The 15,660-nt window shown below is 41.7% G+C and overlaps 1 protein-coding gene across 1 annotated transcript in view; it reads right to left on the bottom strand.

The window, feature by feature from the left end:
* The window catches only part of MICU1 (mitochondrial calcium uptake 1), a 130,675-nt gene that overhangs the window by 35,252 nt on the left and 79,763 nt on the right, over positions 1 to 15,660 (bottom strand). The window contains exons 8-9 of the mRNA XM_077930505.1: positions 13,952 to 14,149; positions 70 to 207 (exon numbers count right to left, since the gene is read on the bottom strand). Coding sequence (XP_077786631.1) covers positions 70 to 207; positions 13,952 to 14,149 — 336 coding nt within the window. The remainder of the gene's footprint in view (positions 1 to 69; positions 208 to 13,951; positions 14,150 to 15,660) is intronic.

Below are 15,660 nucleotides of genomic sequence, written 5' to 3'. Positions count from 1 at the left end.
AGCCAAACATTATTTGTGCTCACAATAAGTCGCAGCCTATCTCTGTTCCACTGCCCAAAGGCTACTCACTTCTCCATCCTGGAAATGCTTCTTGAGTTGTTTCAGCATGAGAGTGAGCTTTTTCGATTGCACTCCACTATAAGCCAGAAGCATGCTGCCAAACTGGCGCTCCGTGATTCGGCCATTTACTGGATCGTGCCTTTCAAACTGGAACAGAAAAGGAACAACACCAATTTGTCAGTTTCATGCATCAATAAACCACAACTTTTTGTGTCCTTTCATGATTAATTTTTTTTTTAATTTTTGCTGCAGCAGTAGCGGAGATAAGTCGACCTTTCACAATAGCACTCTACATTTCTCAATTATCCCTGGAAGGAATAATTCCCTTCACAATTCCCAGCAGCCATGTTAAAATGCTGATTTCCATTTTATAGCCAGGTTTTCTAATGGGGGGGTCTCCATTAGGTCTCGATTAGCCTGGCATATACAAGTAATTGTTTTCTTCTAGCTTCTTGTATTTTTCAGGACGTAAGGCATTATCTTATTAGATACCACCACAATGGTCTTCAAAGATGGTTTGCTTGGCTTCTAATGGGTGTACATGGTTTTATAATCGGTTTTGGTTTCTAAATGAATCCAATATTTTCATTCATGCTAAAAATGTGAAGAGTATTTTTCCTTCGCCATTAAATACATTATGCATAACAAGCCTGAAAAACATGGCACTCTACACATTGATGTGTACGGGGTAGTCAGACTGCTTTGAACTAGAAGTGCTAGGATAAAGAGATGGCAGTTCCTTCAAGGCATCTTTCTTCAGAAGGAATAAGTCAGAATTTCTGATGAAGACTTGGTCACATTTTTTAGATGTCACAGCCAAACATGCTGTGAGCTCCTTGGTATTCCATTCTGAGTATTCAACCAGCACACTGATTCCCTTTTTGACTTCCTGGCCCACGGCAAGCATAGTTTGCCGTGAGATCTGAAGCAGGTAAACAATGGGGGTTATTAACCACAATTTATTTCCAAACGGGAATTTTGGGTGTGTGATCTTTTTTGTATATTCTGCGGTTGTAAATCACCTTGTGTAGAAAGGTGGTATACATAGTAAAAGTGAAATGAAAAAAAATCAAATGAAGAATCTAAAACCTATTTAAAACTGGCTTCCCAAGTATTGTTAATATAGTATAACATGGTATAGTTTGCCTGATCTGGATTTCCTGTTTGCTGCAGCTCAGGAAGTGGAGAAGGGAACGTGCACATGTTCAATGCTTCCAATATTCAAATATTTTGGCTATGACACCTGAACATGAACCTCAGGATAAATAGAGGCATTTACTTCTATCACTCTATTGTAGGGACCAAGTGTTTCACATTGATCCAAATAAGTGCAATGATAGGTGCATGTTTTTGTGGGAATGCTGGAGGAAGAATGCAAGGAATGTATAGAGGACAAAGCTCCCATCTGTTCAAGCTGTTTTCTACCACATGCATCAGGTGAATGAGCCCCAGGCTCACATGTATTCTCAATCCCAGGCTAATAAATTCGTATTTACTTGGACAGCTCACTGAACACACATACTTTGACTGAAAGTGGAACACAGAAAGCAGACCTTGGGAAATCCCAAGTACAGATGAACTGGGCACTGTGTGATTTCCAGTCATATGGAGACAGACAGGTAAGAATTCCTATTAGGCCAAGACTTGTTTCCCTCCAAGGCTGGGTCAGGGCTAGTGCAAGTGCAAGACATTTTGCTGCCTGAGGCAGAACAGTAAATCCCCAGGTCAGGGTGCACAGTACAGTACTCATGGCTGCCCAGGTTATTTCGGCACTTGAGACAGAAAAGTCCTCAGGTGCCTCTCCATGGGAGCTAAAATAGAACTATCATAAATTAAGTAACTTGTTAAAAGTTACTTAATAGAACTATCATAAATTAAGTAAAAAAAGTTACTTAATAGAACTATCATAAATTAAGTAACTTGTTGCCCTTTTTATGACATCCTAAATCAACTACCTCACTCTGTTAAATGGTAGGGAGGCAGAAACGGGAGTGGCTACAGTCTCCTTGTACTGTAATGTCTAGAGTTACCCTAGATATTTTTCTAATCCATTGTCATTAAGGAACAAATATATACAATGAGTGGCTGTGTGGAATGTTAGGGTTGCCATATTTCAAAACGTGAAAATCTGCACACAAAAGTTGTTAAGCTTTCTTTTTTTGCAAAGTTGTTGTTATTGTTGTCGTTAACCAAATAAAGAAGTTTTTGAGCTTTTTTTAAAAGGAAAATTACCAAAATCTACACTTCTGACATTGGTTGCCATATATCTGGATTTTCCCAGACTTTTCAGCAATTTCTGCCCGGACACTGTTTCTGACGACCAAATCCCGGCTATGTCTAGGAAACTCTGGATGTATGGCAACCCTATTGTACGTTGACATTTTCACACAAATTATGAAATAACCTGTTACTATCCAGCACCTTTCCCCAATAACAAGAGCACCTTGCTCAGAGGTTACCTGTTTTCAGGTACTTGACACAGAAACTCATTCTGTCTTAAGTATCCAGTGCCATTCATTTTAAAGTGCGGCTCTTGAATGCTATACAGATGAAAGATCAAGAGATACTCAAGGACTGCTTCCTCCCATGCCATCCTGCCCGCTCTCTAAGATTAGGAGAAGAAGCCCTTCTGAAAAGGATGCTTGACAATAGTAACAAGAGATAGGGCCTTCTCAGTGGTTGTGCATCAATACTATGAAATATCTTGCCTCTCAAAGTGACCATAACACTCTCTCTGGCTGTGTCCCCCCCCCCCCCGGGCTGGCTGGTAAAGACTAATGCTAAGGCTCATCTGTGAAGATTATTACTATCTGTAGTCTCTGCCACTGTTGCTCTAAAATGCATTTTTAATGTGCATTTTCTGTACCCTTGTTCACACACTTTTTTGTTTTCTTAAATCATATTTGTTGTATGCTACCCTGAGTGCATGCATGGGCGCTAGAAGGGTGGAATAGAAATTTTTACATAAATATTCTCAAAGCAATCTATTGGGGCCACTCACCCTCCCCAATTTACAATATGAACAGACCTAGTGCATATCCGCTTATTCCCCTTAACACTGAGGCAGCAAAACATCTATCAGAACTCATAAATTTACACAAAGTAACACAGCTTTTTAAATCATTTTCATAGGTGTATTTAAACACAAACACCAAGCATTGGTCTATTACGTTTACAGCCACATGGGAGCAATTAAACAAAAACTGCTCCCAGAGTTGTTGTGTTTTTTAAAAAAATAACTTTTAAAAAGAGAGAAAAGGACATCCATCACAACCATCTGCAGTCACAATAAGCTGCAAGATAATGTGACCATTAGTGCCTGAAGAGCAATAACTGTGTCTTAGACTAGCCTATAAAAGAAGACACAATAACTCTAAGTAAGTCTTAAAGTAAACTATAAAACGAAATAATATAATCCAAAGCATAAAGTTTCTGCCATTGGTATTGACGCAGTCCCTTCAGAAAACTCGCCAATGGAGACACAAGCCACCGAAATATAACAAGCCCAGTGCTAACCTGACAAACTGCTCTTCAAAAAGATCCCTGCCTTCATGCTATTAGAATCTCTCTGGAATACTGCTGTATCATTTAGACAGAACTGCGTAATAACCCAAACTCGCTCAAGCAGATGCCATTTGTCACTCGAATCTGACAGCATTTAAGGTTTTCCCAACTTCACAGAGGTTCACCAGAAACTCAAGAGCAAGTGCCCACTGTGCTCATCAAAACAGAAGAAGGCTGCAGTAAGCATGCTACATTTATGGCTTACGTAACCGGCAACCCCAATGCACTCTGTTTTGGCATAAAAATACATCAACTATTCTCTATACTTGACAGGAGAAAGCCAGAAAATCCCTTGGCGGTCGCCATGGATCAGAATTCTCTGGATGTGTAAAAAGATGGCTCTTTTTTTACCACATGCCTACAGCTTGATAGGACAGGTTAAGTATTGATGTTTCAAGAGAGAAATCTGGGATTTAAGAGCTCACCTGAGCCTTCTTGTGCTGCTGCATGAAGAAAGGCAATGCTTTGGAGTTACCCCCAAGTGAATAAAGAGGCCTGACTTCTAAAATAAATAAATAAAACAGTATTCCCCAGCACTCCTAACTGAGCTCTGTTGCAGGGGCAAAAGAACCGCCTCAGGCTGTGTCTGCCTGAACTCTCCACTCCTGCCATTCTGCTCCAGCACAGAGAGCTCCTTCAGATGATGTGTTTATTCAACATCCATCCAGATTTGCTTGCACAAAGCTTACAAAGCACTGCCTATATGGAATGTTGTTCAGATCCGTTTATACTGCAATAAGCCTGCATTCTGATTTGTTAGCAGGGTGTTCACACATCTTCCTGTTAATCATTTGTTCATCCCACACTTTTCAACACAGTTCCCCATCACTTCCCAAGCCTCAAAATGCCTGATTTTTTTTTAAGTGCTAGGGCAAAATAGCAATTAAATTTGATTTATTTATAAAAGTATCTCTATGCCATCATAACATAAAATATCAGAGTGGTGGCGTACAACGTGTGTGTGTGTGTGTGTGTGTATATATATATATATATATATATATATATATATATATATATCCCCATTAATCCACTTTAAATGTTCAAACTTAAAAGTTTTTTTTGGGTTTAATCCCTTCTGCAAAATACTGAGTCTTAGATTTACACCGTGTGAGGCATGACTCTGGCGTGAAGTGGTCCCTAAGGTTGAAATCTTAAGCTTAGTAGGGATGGAGATCTATTGGACTCAGCGGAGGGGATCTACTTCTGAGTAAATAGGCTTAGGATCATGGCGCAAACAGAGCACTAGAAATTTGTGCCAAGAAGAAGCCATGAAACAAAGAGGAGTAGCACATAATCTGTTTCACACACATAAACATTTTTAAAATACAGATTGAAAGGAGAGCTATTTGAAGTTCAAAATTAATCTAGCGGAACACAATGGTTCAATACGCTGAATGCAAATACTTCATAAAAGCACTTAAATATGTAATAAAAATGGCTAGTTATATAGTTTCCCCAAGGAAAGTACTCCTCTGTGAATAATCAAACCCAATTTATTTTCTGAGGTAGTATTTCTTTTTCCAGTTATCTTCTTTCTTTTTAGAAGTGCCCTTGTAGGCAGTTAAAACACACACACATACTTGCCCTGAGATCAAACCTCCATTGAGACTTTAAAGAATAAAATGTAGAGACCAGGGACAATCTCTTTTCACTAAAAGTCTCCCCACCACTACTGAATAAGAAACATTAAGGAGCTTTCCAATTTTGCGCAAGATAATGGTGATGAGCCAAGGCTACATATAGTAAAACAATATCATAATAAAAAAAATGATTTTTCAATGTAGCTTTTGTCCTTTTCTCAAATGCTTATCAGCCAATGGGCAAGGACACTTAAGAAAAGAGGGGGGAACTGACAAGCTGGAACTCAATGTCTCCTCTTTTTATACACCAACATACTTTCTCTTCAAACTTCTGATTAGTGAGGAAACTTTCCCTGAATTAAATCTGAAAGCACACTGAACTGTAAGAGTCACTGCTTAGACTGGAAGGAGGCAACCCCACAGAATCAACTCATGCAGAGACACAACAGGCAGCTTTCTCCAAAGACAGGACATTCCATTTGAATCACTCCAGGTGAAGAAATGTGTGACCCAACCATACCCAACACAGGGGTGCAATGGAATGGCCCAACCTCAACAGGAGGCTGATTGCAAGGAGGCAAGTTTGGAAGAATGAATCAATTAAGTAAGTAGGCATGGCTTGCAAGATATAAAATGGTGGCTCCATTACCTACTGCACTCCATGAACCATACTGCTGGAGATGACCTGCATATACACAAGTACAAACCTGCCTCAAAGTTACTATAGGTCAGAGATTCTGGTTGCCTAAATGTGTGTGTATGTGTGGCTTTTTGCTGTTGCTTTAGTTGAACAACCAATCTGTCTTCTGCCCCCCACCTGCTGAAAAGGTACAGCAATCTGCCCGGGAGCCAGCAACTATTTAAATTTCTTGCAACATTCTTCTAATTCCAGCACTGAACTGGGGAATGGCTGAACCAGGCCTGCAAAACCCCGCAAAGACTGTCAGCAAACCCAAGGAAAAAGATTTATGATTTGTCCTTTGCTCCTGTCGTCTATCTCCAAGGAACTGAGACTGGCATCCATTTAGAGCCCCGCTTGCAAACACATGTTGCTTAAGAAAACATAAGCTATTTCACTGTAAAGACATGTTCAAAATAATAATCCTGGAAGCTTGCTCGTGTCAGAGGAAGTGGGCCTTGAAGAGGTGGAAAAACATTACAGGCAAAAACACTGAGGATGATGGATTCAATTTAGATGTACGAGCATCAGCATTTTTGAACATCTCCTGCCTGCTCTAATCATTATAAAACAGCAAAATCAGGGAAAGCTCTTCCTAGCTGGGACCAGAACTACCCTATAAAGCAAAACAGTTCTGCCCCAATAGCTCCTGTTTCAATTGAGAACAACAGAATTTCCAGGAGACTGGCTGCAGTGAGAAGATGAAACCCAGCACAGCACTGTGGGAATGACATTTAATTTACTTTATACTCCGTAATGTCAATAAAAAGCAAGGGGGAGAAGTGGGGGGTGGGCAAGACACCATCTTGAGCAAAGCAACGCAGCCTGGAAAGGCATTAAGCTGGCGGTTGCAATTCTGGGCTTTGCAGAGTTCAAAAAGCCGATGAAAATTCTGGAGCCAGGCAATGCAAAGCAACAAGATGTCCCAAGGATGCTCGTGGCAGGCATTTCAAAGCAATCAGTTTGTCCCTTCTTACCCTGTGCTACGGTGGCAGAAGGGGAAATCCTCAAAGCGATTGTCTAAGACAGTCAGGGGGGGAAAAATGTTTTCATTATTTCCAGCTGGACAGTGATGCCAGAGAGCAAAGATTAAGAAAGAGTTTCCTGATAAAGCCACCGCTTGGTATTTCACAGGCATTCATGGCTATAGGAAAAGGTTGCATTGGACGTGACAGGAGGTGGGAACAATAAATCAATGTTTGTTGCATGAAGACAAAGCGCTGGAAATGCAAAAGGTTGCATCCAACCAACTTTTCCTGTTTGTGCTTCTGCAATGGAACTTCCCCTCCCTCCCCTGGGTGTCCTCTTAACCCTCTGGAGCAGATTTGCTGCTGGGGTGAGGGGAGAGGAGAGGGGAATCAGTTGTGCAAGCCATTGCACACATGGAACATCTTGGTTGGGTGCAACGCAAACAGGTTTGCAGCTTTTCATCTGGGGAAGTGGATAATATGAGTGTGATGTGAACCCCTTGAGAGGGACTGTTGTGGCCCTGAATGGAAGCATAACATTACTTAACTAAATATAAAACAAAAGTTCCACCATGCTCCCTATGTGCTATTTTGTACACCTCTCCCACTTCCCCATACTCCAAGAACCTTTCACAGCACAGGCAAATTCATTGCCACCCATCCCTCCCTCCCTCTCAAACCAATGTCATTGGCCTGAAGCATGAGATGCCGGGATCCAAAGTGCCTTTGAACAGTGCAGCCACCTGCCCCACCCCGCTCCACTTTCCGATCAGGAAGTTGCAGAAGCCCCCAAATGAACATAGGAACTTTCCCTATCTAAACCCAGTCACAACACTGCTCTATCTTAGTCCTGTTTCCTCTGATTGACAGCAACTCAAGCCTTGTGGAAAGGTATGTTCATGCCCTGCTACCCAAGATTCTTTAACGGAACACTGCAGAATGAACAAGGGGTGTTGAGTTCTTGTGCTGAGGGCAGGCTTCCAGTGGCAAACCGGGTGCTGAACCAATTGGACCCTTGGTCTGATCCAGCAAGGCTCTTAACATGGGACGTTATGCCTACAAAGCATGCAGTTTACCACTAAGCTACAGCTCCTGGCCAACATTTTCTAACTTGCAGACCTGCTGTGCTCAACTCCTGCTGCTGCCAATTGCATGTGCTTTTGGACAGCTCCCAGTTTTGATTGCATCGGAAGGGGAATGGCTTTTGACAGTAGAAGACTGTTTAGATGCTTTCGAAAAGTAAAAGATGTCAGTGCAAAACATTAACAAATCTGCATAGAGACACAAATTTCTCTTTTTAAAGAAGCTAATATTTAAGTTTATTCAATAAACAAGTACAGTGGTACCTCGGGTTACATACGCTTCAGATTACATACGCTTCAGGTTACAGACTCCGCTAACCCAGAAATAGTACCTCGGGTTAAGAACTTTGCTTCAGGATGAGAACAGAAATCGTGCTCCGGCGACGCAGCAGCAGCAGGAGGCTCCATTAGCTAAAGTGTTGCTTCAGGTTAAAAACAGTTTCAGGTTAAGAACGGACCTCCGGAACGAATTAAGTACTTAACCCGAGGTACCACTGTAATTATTTAAAATTTAATTTAAATATTTTTATTTTAGTAAAATTTAAATAAAAATAAAAATAGTTATTTAACATCCATTTTGCTTCAACCATGTGCAATTTACCATGCAGAACATCTACAAGGTGTAAAAAACAGAACTATGAGCTGAATGAGAAGCAGTGAGGACAAGAGAAGAGAGCTAACTGGTAGCAAAGGTGGTGAAGCTGGGTGGAGATCCAGTGAAGGGTTTGCTCAAAAAGAAAAGAAAAAAAGTTTTGAAGAGGGCAAGGGAAATAACTTGTCATAAATCCTTGGGCTACCGCCAACGTTTCCATCTCTTTTCCCAACTCCTAAAGACCCCTTTAAAAATAATAACGGGCAGTAATAGGGTTAGAAAGTATGTCTCCTGAAGATAGCAAGATCTTCATGGATGCCAGGTGTTTGAGGGATATTTCTGACCTGCTACTGACCTTGCAAATATGCTGCAGTCTGGAACGGAATGATAGAATTAATAGCAGCCTCTGGCAGTTTCTAGCACCTTAATGAGCAATTAAAAAGGTTATGTAAAGAAGCACTGCACCTTTAGCTTTCAAGTCATGCATGAAAGTAACTTAGTCTGCAAGAAGTAATCCGGGGCCGCCACCCCTTTTTTATCTGCTGGCTTCTTCTCCTGCAACCCTGGTTAGAGAAGGAGGGCAAGAAGTTTATGGGAATGGGAAGTAGCAGTAAGTGAAGATTATAAAGAAAGATGCGACAGAAAACAGAGTACTTCTGAAACTGCAGTTCATAAACTTAGCAGCACTTATGAGACCATCAGAAACAAGATCTAGAAGTGATCCATGACTTAACCTTACTTTCTATTACTGCTACGCAGGGATAAGTGACCAGAAGCCTTATAGGTATTCCTTCAGTTGCCCAATTGGATATAAGAAAAGTTTGTTAAGGGAATTGTGGCTGTGGCAACTGTTGGTTTTGGAGATGGGTTTAAGCTGTGATCATCCAAATTGAACAAATGTAAGGTAAAGGTACCCCTGCCCGTACGGGCCAGTCGTGTCCGACTCTAGGGTTGTGCGCTCATCTCACTTAAGAGGCCAGGAGCCAGCGCTGTCCGGAGACACTTCCAGGTCACGTGGCCAGCGTGACTAAGCGGCATCTGGCGAGCCAGCACCAGCGCAGCACACGGAACGCCGTTTACCTTCCCGCTATAAAGCGGTACCTATTTATCTACTTGCACTTAAGGGTGCTTTCGAACTGCTAGGTGGGCAGGAGCTGGGACTGAAAGATGGGAGCTCACCCCGCCGTGGGGATTCGAACCGCCAACCATGCAATCGGCAAGTCCTAGGCGCTGAGGTTTTACCCACAGCGCCACCCGTGTCCAAATTGAACAAATGTATCTCTGCTTATTAAGCCAAGATATGAAAGGGTCTTTTGCTCAAATACACAGCTCCTTCATTCCTTCTTTAGTGGCACAAGCAATCAAACCAGGAAGTCTCTAATCAACCATAGTTTCCTGTGTCCTCCGAACCAGGAAGTGATGGTTACCAGTTTCAGACCAGGCAAGGATACTAAACCAATTTAAAACTGTGGATTAATATGCTGTCTTTTTCTGAAACGGTAACCATAGTTTTCTGGTTCAGGGAAAACTATGACATGCCAGCTTAACTGCTTGTGCTACAAAAGGAGTGAAAGGGCTATGTACATGAGCAAAAGACTCTTTCATGTATCAGCTTAATAAGTAAAGAATCAGGCCAATGTATCTTAATTCTTTCTCCCCATCACACATTATTCATTGCCAAAAAATATGCCAATATACACCAAATTGATGGTTTTAAGAAATGCATCTACAGAAGGAAAATGTCACATGGGAACAGACTGCATCTTTGTTTCTTAGAATATATGTGTCTGGTAAAACCAGAGAGGATGCTCAGAACACCTGTCTGCTGTGATCTACTGTGAAATGACCATCGAAAATGGAAATCGGCTACTTAGCTCTACTTGTCTACATAAATTTCTGCTTTGTTAACCTACAGAAAAACTGTAAAATGCAACATGGTCATTATTATTTAAATTTGTATCCTTCCTTTCAGCCTAAGATCCCAGGGCCGTTCACAACAGAAATATTCACAACTGCCTGGCAGTTCAAGTGATCAATAAAAGTTGTTGGCTCTACATGAATCCACTTGGACAGCTAGCATGATGGAGGCACACTGAGAAACAATCACCATCCAGCCTAAACCCACCTTGGGTTTAGACTTTTCCATTTTGCAGAGCAGAAAGATGTATGTTGGCTCAACAACAAAAAAAACAACAGAAAAGAATCAATGAATCTGCATGCATCATATCACTGCAGGTACATTCCTCCGTTATCTTTTCTTTCAGTTGCAAACACTAAGCTCTTTTGTGAGGATAGAAATTGAATGAATAAATAATAATTAAAAAAATGGCATCCAAGGTCAGTTTTCTAACATATTCACTGAATTGTTATTCACTGAAACAAAGCCACACACACATTAAATGCTGTTCATGTGTATAGTAACTTGAGATTTATTGTGGCTTTCATTGCAACACTTGGGCCATTTCACCATTCTCTCATTTCTCTTGTGATGGGGACACGGTCAAGATTTATACGCTTTAATTATTGATGCATCCGGGCATCTCATCCAACAACAAGTTCAACTTTCCAGGCTCAAAGCTTGCATAGTTCAATTATGATTTGCTCAAACATCAATCCATACTAATTGATGATGACACATAAACAGTGGGCAGCTCCAGTTTCATGCAGCCCAAGACTTCCTAGAATGAAATAAAACATAAATTCACCTGGCAGAGAGAGATAAAGACTTTGGTCAACAGGTGTGTCTGTATTTATACCTATGGGGAGAATGGAAACAAACCAATGCAGCTTTAAAGCCAATCTAAATCACTTAGAGGAGACCGAATTAGTTGACACAAACACTTTCAAATGGACTGGGCTTAGTCAGCAATCTGCTTGCCTGCAGTGGGGACCGACACACCCTATGCAACCAAATGACCTTCTGACATACTGACCTAAAGTTTGAGGAATGCTAAGTTTCAGTTTCCTGGTCTGCATCTTGTAACTTGGTTATCAGAAAGTTGCATTCGCTAGATTGTTGCTATGCTTTACTCAGACTTTATAACATGCGTTAGATTTGGAAAACCTGTACCTTCTCTTAAAAAAAACTCCCCCAAACCTGTACCTTCTCTTAAAAAAACCTCCCCCAAATACATCCCTTCCTGACTTGCTTGGTTGGGTCTACATTTTTAAAAGCCTTGTGCCCCAGATATGGATAGGGGGCTCTTAAAATGAAGAGAAAGATACATTGAGGGTGACTGGATTATCCATATTTCTTACACAGGCCGTTACTCACACATTCTTCTCCTCATCCCCAGTTGTGGCCTCTTTGCGAGACTCCTGATACCATTCCAGCCACAATTGGGTTTTTTAAAAATTTCTCCACGAGAAGCAAAACCTGAACCCAGGGCTCCAATGAAAACCCACTAAGGACAGCATAATTACTGCATCAAACCATTTGGATAACTTCTGGTAGCATATGGGTACAATGTGTGGCAATATAATCTTCTTTACACATCATCTAGAGCTGAGCTAGTATATACTTGATTACATTTCTCGAAGAAGCAGGATTAATTTCAGACAATTATGAGCTAAGTTGTTCATGAAAACGCATTCTAATTAACAAATGTAGTACTAAATCACAACGATCATATATAGCTCGAAATCTGATTAGCATATGCTTTTTTGGCCCTGTGAGACTTATGTGAATATTGATTTAGACATAAACCAGACACCACACATAATATAGATTTCTGTAAAAACCCACTCAGCCACGTTGAACTTGACACATTCCTTTCTGCCTAACACCGAGCAAAAGAAATCCATGCAGCTTTTGAGCTCAGAAGCAAAAAAAGAACTATTGCCAGATACCACTGAGGTCAGGTGGGGCAACTAAAAAAAAACCAAGACAATCCAGAACAAGACCTCATTAATACAAATATAATATTCATATCCTATGATACAACTCCACCCTACTTTCTTTGAATTCATCCCATGCCATCCCACCCTCCAAATCTACCACTCAAACTATAGGCATTTCCAACACTTGGCCCATAACAGAATGGGTGGAGGGAAAAAGAGGAAATATATGAAAGCTAACTTGTCAGGCATTTAAAAATGAAACAGATGGCGGGGAATGCTAGGAATGCACCTGTCACTGATGTCACGAACGCTACCCAATAGGTGCTGACTGGCTAGATCCAATCCCCCCCTCAGCTCTGCTCTACAGCCTGTTTAGAAGGTGCTGTCCAGAAAGAAACTCTGAGTACAACATAATAGAATATTGTTGTAATACATGCAAAATAAGCACATGCAACACATTGCCCCATTCCATCTAAGCACTTATGTCACTATGTCATAATACAAAGAAAGAGGTGAGCTTATTAATCCATTAAACTGATGGCTTTAACGAAAGGAAGCTCTGTGTATGTAGGGAGCAGGAGAGTTAGTGTTCACAGATTGTGTTTCAAGTTGAAGCCAGAGCTCAGAGCTAGTTTGACCAATGCAAGGCATTGGCCGTGGGACATGTGCAGTAATAATATTGTGCATGTGCACAATATCCCTCCTTAGTGAATAAATCAGTCAGCTACACACGTTGTTGCTTTTTTTGTTTTGTTTTTAAATTTATATCCCGCCCATCAGGCTGGGTTTCCCCAGCCACCCTAGGTCGCTTACATATAAAAAAGCAACAAAACATCAAACATTAAAAAACAAAATATCCTATAATAGGATATCCTATAATAGCAACAAATAAACCAATAAATCAATAGAAATCAATAATAACTAAAATGACAACAATAATAAACAGTTTAGAGTTATACCCAAATTAAAATAGCTGCCAGCTCCAACTAAACATTTAACCAACACCAACCCGACAAAAACAAAATAGAGGAACCAAAATGAGAACCATTTAAAACATTTTAGCCAGTTGCCGCAAACCAAGAGTTGTTCCAGCAATGTCCCAGTGGCCTCCCAGGAGCCTCTTTTAGCTGTTCAGGGTGAGTCTGGGCTCCATCCCCTAAGCCAGGTGGAAATGGGCCTTGCAGCAGGGAGCGGTCTTCCTCATGGCAGAAGCAATCTCCCACATGTGGAACTGAGGTTTCCTGATTATAGGGCATGAGTAAACAGGGCTGGTGCCAGTAGTTTACCTGGTGGTAGCCACAGTTTCAGAGTTTTGAAGCCACAATTTTTGTTTCTCCACATAGCCCCTGATGTAGCATCACTCTGGGGAATTATGGGAAATGTAAATGGCAACTCCAGGACTCTGTCACTTTTTGAAAAGGGGACACCATTGATGTGCTCTGCTGGGGTACTGGGGACATTGCAGCTGCCTGAAGATGACGTGTGCTGACACTGGCCAGCAACTAAAGAACTATAGCTTCTTTTCCAAAGCAAACTCTAACAGTATAGTAAGTGAACAGAATTATGTGTGCGGATCAGACACTAACCTCAAGCTTCAGAATGTCATGCTGAAGTTTGCGCTGGAAGTCCAAGAAGTGAGAGATGGTCAGTTTCCCCTTCAAATCAGCCCCAAAGAAGTAGGTGGTCAATGCAGAGTTGAAGCCCGTCTTCAAGGTGTTCCCTGTAGTTGAGCGGTCTCTATGACGCATGCCCATGCTAGTTTGGGAGCGAATGATGCTCTGAACCTAAGGGGTTTCCAAAGTTAAACACACAGCTATAACAAGGCAGGCTGCATCACATTTCCCCAAAATCTAGGTCCTCCACAGATACACACCTTTGAATTCCATACAACAATATGTGTAGTTACATTATTAAACACATGGTAGGTTTCAAAACCCAGAAGTTTTCAGAAGTATGGAGTATCCCCCATTATGTTTCCGAGCACAATTCAAAGTGTTGGTGCTGACCTTTAAAGCCCTAAATGGCCTCAGCCCAGTATACCTGAAGGGGCATCCCCACCCCCATCGTTCCGCCCGGACACTGAGGTCCAGTGCTGCGGGCCTTCTGGCGGTTCCCTCACAGCGAGAAGCCAAGTTACAGGGAACCAGGCAGAGGTCCTTCTTGGTAGTGGCACCCGCCCTGTGGATCGCCCTCCCACCAGATGTCAAAGAGAAGAACAACTACCAGACTTTTAGAAGACATCTGAAGGCAGCCCTGTTTAGGGAAGCTTTTAATGTTTAACAGACCACTGTATTTTAATATTTTGTTGGAAGCCACCCAGAGTGGGCGGGGTAGAAATAATAAATCATCATCATCACCTACAAATTGAAAGCATTGTTATGTTCCCTGTGAGTGAGACGGTGGGCCATGCTTTTTACTATGCCTTCATTAAAATTTGGAAGGGTTAGTAAGGGCCAGATGGCCACCCGCTGCTCCAATGCTGGAGGGCTGAAAATTTATCCCAGGGACCCCTCCTCAAGGGGGGAAACCTGTCCAGAGTTAAAGATGACAAAGTAAAAATAGCTCAACGCTCAAACCTGTCTGCTGTGTGACCTGAGCAGATTTCAGAAGGACAAAAAAGGACGGAAATGCACAAGATCACACCAGTGTGCAATATGCCTTCATGAGGAAGGGCCGTGGAGAACCTAAAACCTTGTTAAAACACACACACACACAAAATGAAGCATGTCCCTCTGGCTCAGAGCAGTGGTTAACACATAGTGGGCTCAAGGACTATTCAAGGCACATAGAAAACCTGGACAGGCAAACTGGAGTTTGGAAAGGAAGGGTTCCTTTCTCCCATAGCAAGTGTGTGCAGGTTCCTCAAGAGCTCTCTTATATGGAAATCAGAGTATAATAGGAATATAAAATCACACAGAGAAGCGATGGCTAAGAGAGTGCACAGAATTCTACGATTGTCAGCAACACACAGGCAGGGAAATGAGCAAGCAAATGCTTAAAATTATTCTTCTCCTCGGATTGCAGATTTCAAAATAGATAGTAGGTCCAAACAGACATGAATTGCCAGTTCACTGTCAATCATCAGATTACTGTCAGACAACCAAAAAACCTAGAGTCAAATCCTGGCATCTGGAAAACTGTAGACTCTTTCGACACCAGCAGCAATAATGTTCAATCCTCAGGATTAGGAAATGCAGCCTGACAACAGCAAGGCTCTATGTCTTCACATTTGCAGTGACTGGTTATTCGGCACTTCAGATGTAGAGAAAAGGGGGATAAACAGGTGGGCTGAAAA

Source organism: Podarcis muralis, chromosome 6 (assembly GCF_964188315.1).
Source record: "Podarcis muralis chromosome 6, rPodMur119.hap1.1, whole genome shotgun sequence".
Classification (NCBI taxonomy): domain Eukaryota; kingdom Metazoa; phylum Chordata; class Lepidosauria; order Squamata; family Lacertidae; genus Podarcis; species Podarcis muralis.
This window is presented reverse-complemented; position numbering and strand designations above follow the sequence as displayed.